The following is a 2,070-nucleotide window of genomic DNA, read 5'->3' on the forward strand; positions in this document are numbered from 1 at the left end:
TGATAGAATGGACGATCTAGAGAGAATAGATCTATATTCTAGATAGAATAGAACAGGTCTAGATAGAATAGAATCTACATAGAATGGATGATCTGATAGAGGGAATTCAATTGACCTGGAAGAATCAAATGGAATGTATTTGGATGGTGATAAGAGTTCTATGAGCCCCTAATAAAATGATTTTTTTAAGTAGAATTTAAGACCAAAGAGAGTTGATTGCAATACATTTGCAGATTTTCACAAGGTGGTACAGCTGTGATTGTGTGGTAATGAAGATTCAGAGCTAGTATGTATAATTCAGGGCCAGCGGGGCAGAATTGAACTTTCAGTAAAAGATTGAGGCAAACTTATCCATATGTATCTAAATCATTCTGACATTGTTTCTGGTTGAAATACCAAAAATTATAATAGACATTCATATTATGTGCTAAGTACAAAAATGCTCAATTACTCCCGTATACATGATTAGCCATTATACAATAATAAGTATCATTGTATTTGATGTCTCTACAGATTGTTCTGTTATTGAATACGTCATCATACTCTCATTCATCATTTGTTTTGAGAGTTAAATTTGATTCTCCACAGCTTTCGCATGGCACTCTTTACTTCTGCATTCCTTAGTGTGTAGATGAGAGGGTTGAGTAAAGGTGTCCCGATGGTATAAAAGAGAGTCACCATTTTGTCCATAGAGAAAGTGGTTGCTGGACGTGTATAGACGAATATGCATGGGCCAAATGATATGACGACTACAATGATGTGAGAGGTACATGTGGAAAGAGCCTTCTTCCTGCCTTCTGCACTGTGGTTTCTCAGTGAATACAAGATGACAAAGTATGAGATTATCAAAAGCAAGAAACTAGTCAAACAAAGAGCCCCACTATTGAACACCAATAAGAGGCTGATCTCATAAGTGTCCATACAGGCAAGTTTCAACAAGGGCTGCAAATCACAACAGTAATGATCGATCAGATTGGGTCCACAGAAAGGCAGTTTCAAGGCCAGGGAAATCTGAGCTGTAGAATGGATAAAAGAACCGATCCAGGCAAGAATAATCAAGATGATGCAAACCTGTCTTCTCATAATGGTTAAGTAGTGCAGAGGCTTACAGATGGCCACATAGCGATCAGCAGCCATGAAGATGAGGACAAAGATCTCCATGGCGCCAAATAAATGCATCGTAAAGACCTGCGTCATGCACTCATTGTAGGACATGGCTTTCTTTGCAGACAGAGCATCTGCAAGTAGTCTCGGGGCGGTGCTAGTTGTTAAGCACATATCAGCAAAGGATAAGTAAAAGAGAAAGAAATACATGGGACTCCCTAGAGATCGACTGAACTTGATGGTCGTAATAATGAGCAAATTTCCCACCATACTTCCAGTGTAGTAAATCAAGACAATTACGAACACCACTTTCTGCTTCACAGGATCCTGTGTCAGTCCTAGCAGTATGAATTCAGTGATGCTTTTGTTCTGATGCATTGTTTCAGGAGATGTAGTTGTGAGGAAGCCTTCATCTGAAAGGAAGACATACAGAGTTTTGTGCAATGAATACTGTGCATGTAGTTCGAATCCCTGTGCCTCATGAGGGAACTGCCACTTACTTTGAGGTAATTGCTTACATGTTTGTTTCTCATTTGTGAATAAAGTGAACCTCCTAATACTTCTATATCTAAGTTGCTACAAAGAGTTTGTAATAGGAAAATCATGAAAAAGAAAATGACTCTATCAACAATCAATATTAATATTAAGTATTTGACATGAGTGGATCATTTCCTGAGTGTGATGAGTATTTTCAGTTTCCCACAAGCATCTTGCGGAGTCCGTGTGCTGGAAAAAAATAGAGAAAATTTGAATGTGACTTACTTCGAGGCTCTTTATAGTTTGAGCCTCGTAGTCCAATTACAAAATTTGATCCTACTATGTTCTCAAATAGTGTTCTCTTTAGTCATGGTTTTCCTGGGTCCTTTAATATATTTTCTTAGGAAAGAGGAAAACACTATGGATGAAGTGAAAGGAAAATTAGTGTTAGCTATACACCAGGGCATCTAGTTCTATTTCAAGTTCACT

At 38.0% G+C, this 2,070-nt stretch overlaps 1 protein-coding gene across 1 annotated transcript; it reads right to left on the bottom strand.

Annotated features, from left to right (window-relative positions):
• Window positions 1–552: 552 nt before the first annotated feature.
• Window positions 553–1,482, bottom strand: LOC142446507 (olfactory receptor 4C11-like). Its single transcript, XM_075548255.1, has one exon. The coding sequence runs from the start codon at window positions 1,480–1,482 to the stop codon at window positions 553–555; it is 930 nt and encodes a 309-aa protein (XP_075404370.1).
• Between the last annotated feature and the right edge of the window lie 588 nt (window positions 1,483–2,070).

This window comes from Tenrec ecaudatus, chromosome 4, assembly GCF_050624435.1.
Source record: "Tenrec ecaudatus isolate mTenEca1 chromosome 4, mTenEca1.hap1, whole genome shotgun sequence".
Classification (NCBI taxonomy): Eukaryota; Metazoa; Chordata; class Mammalia; order Afrosoricida; family Tenrecidae; genus Tenrec; species Tenrec ecaudatus.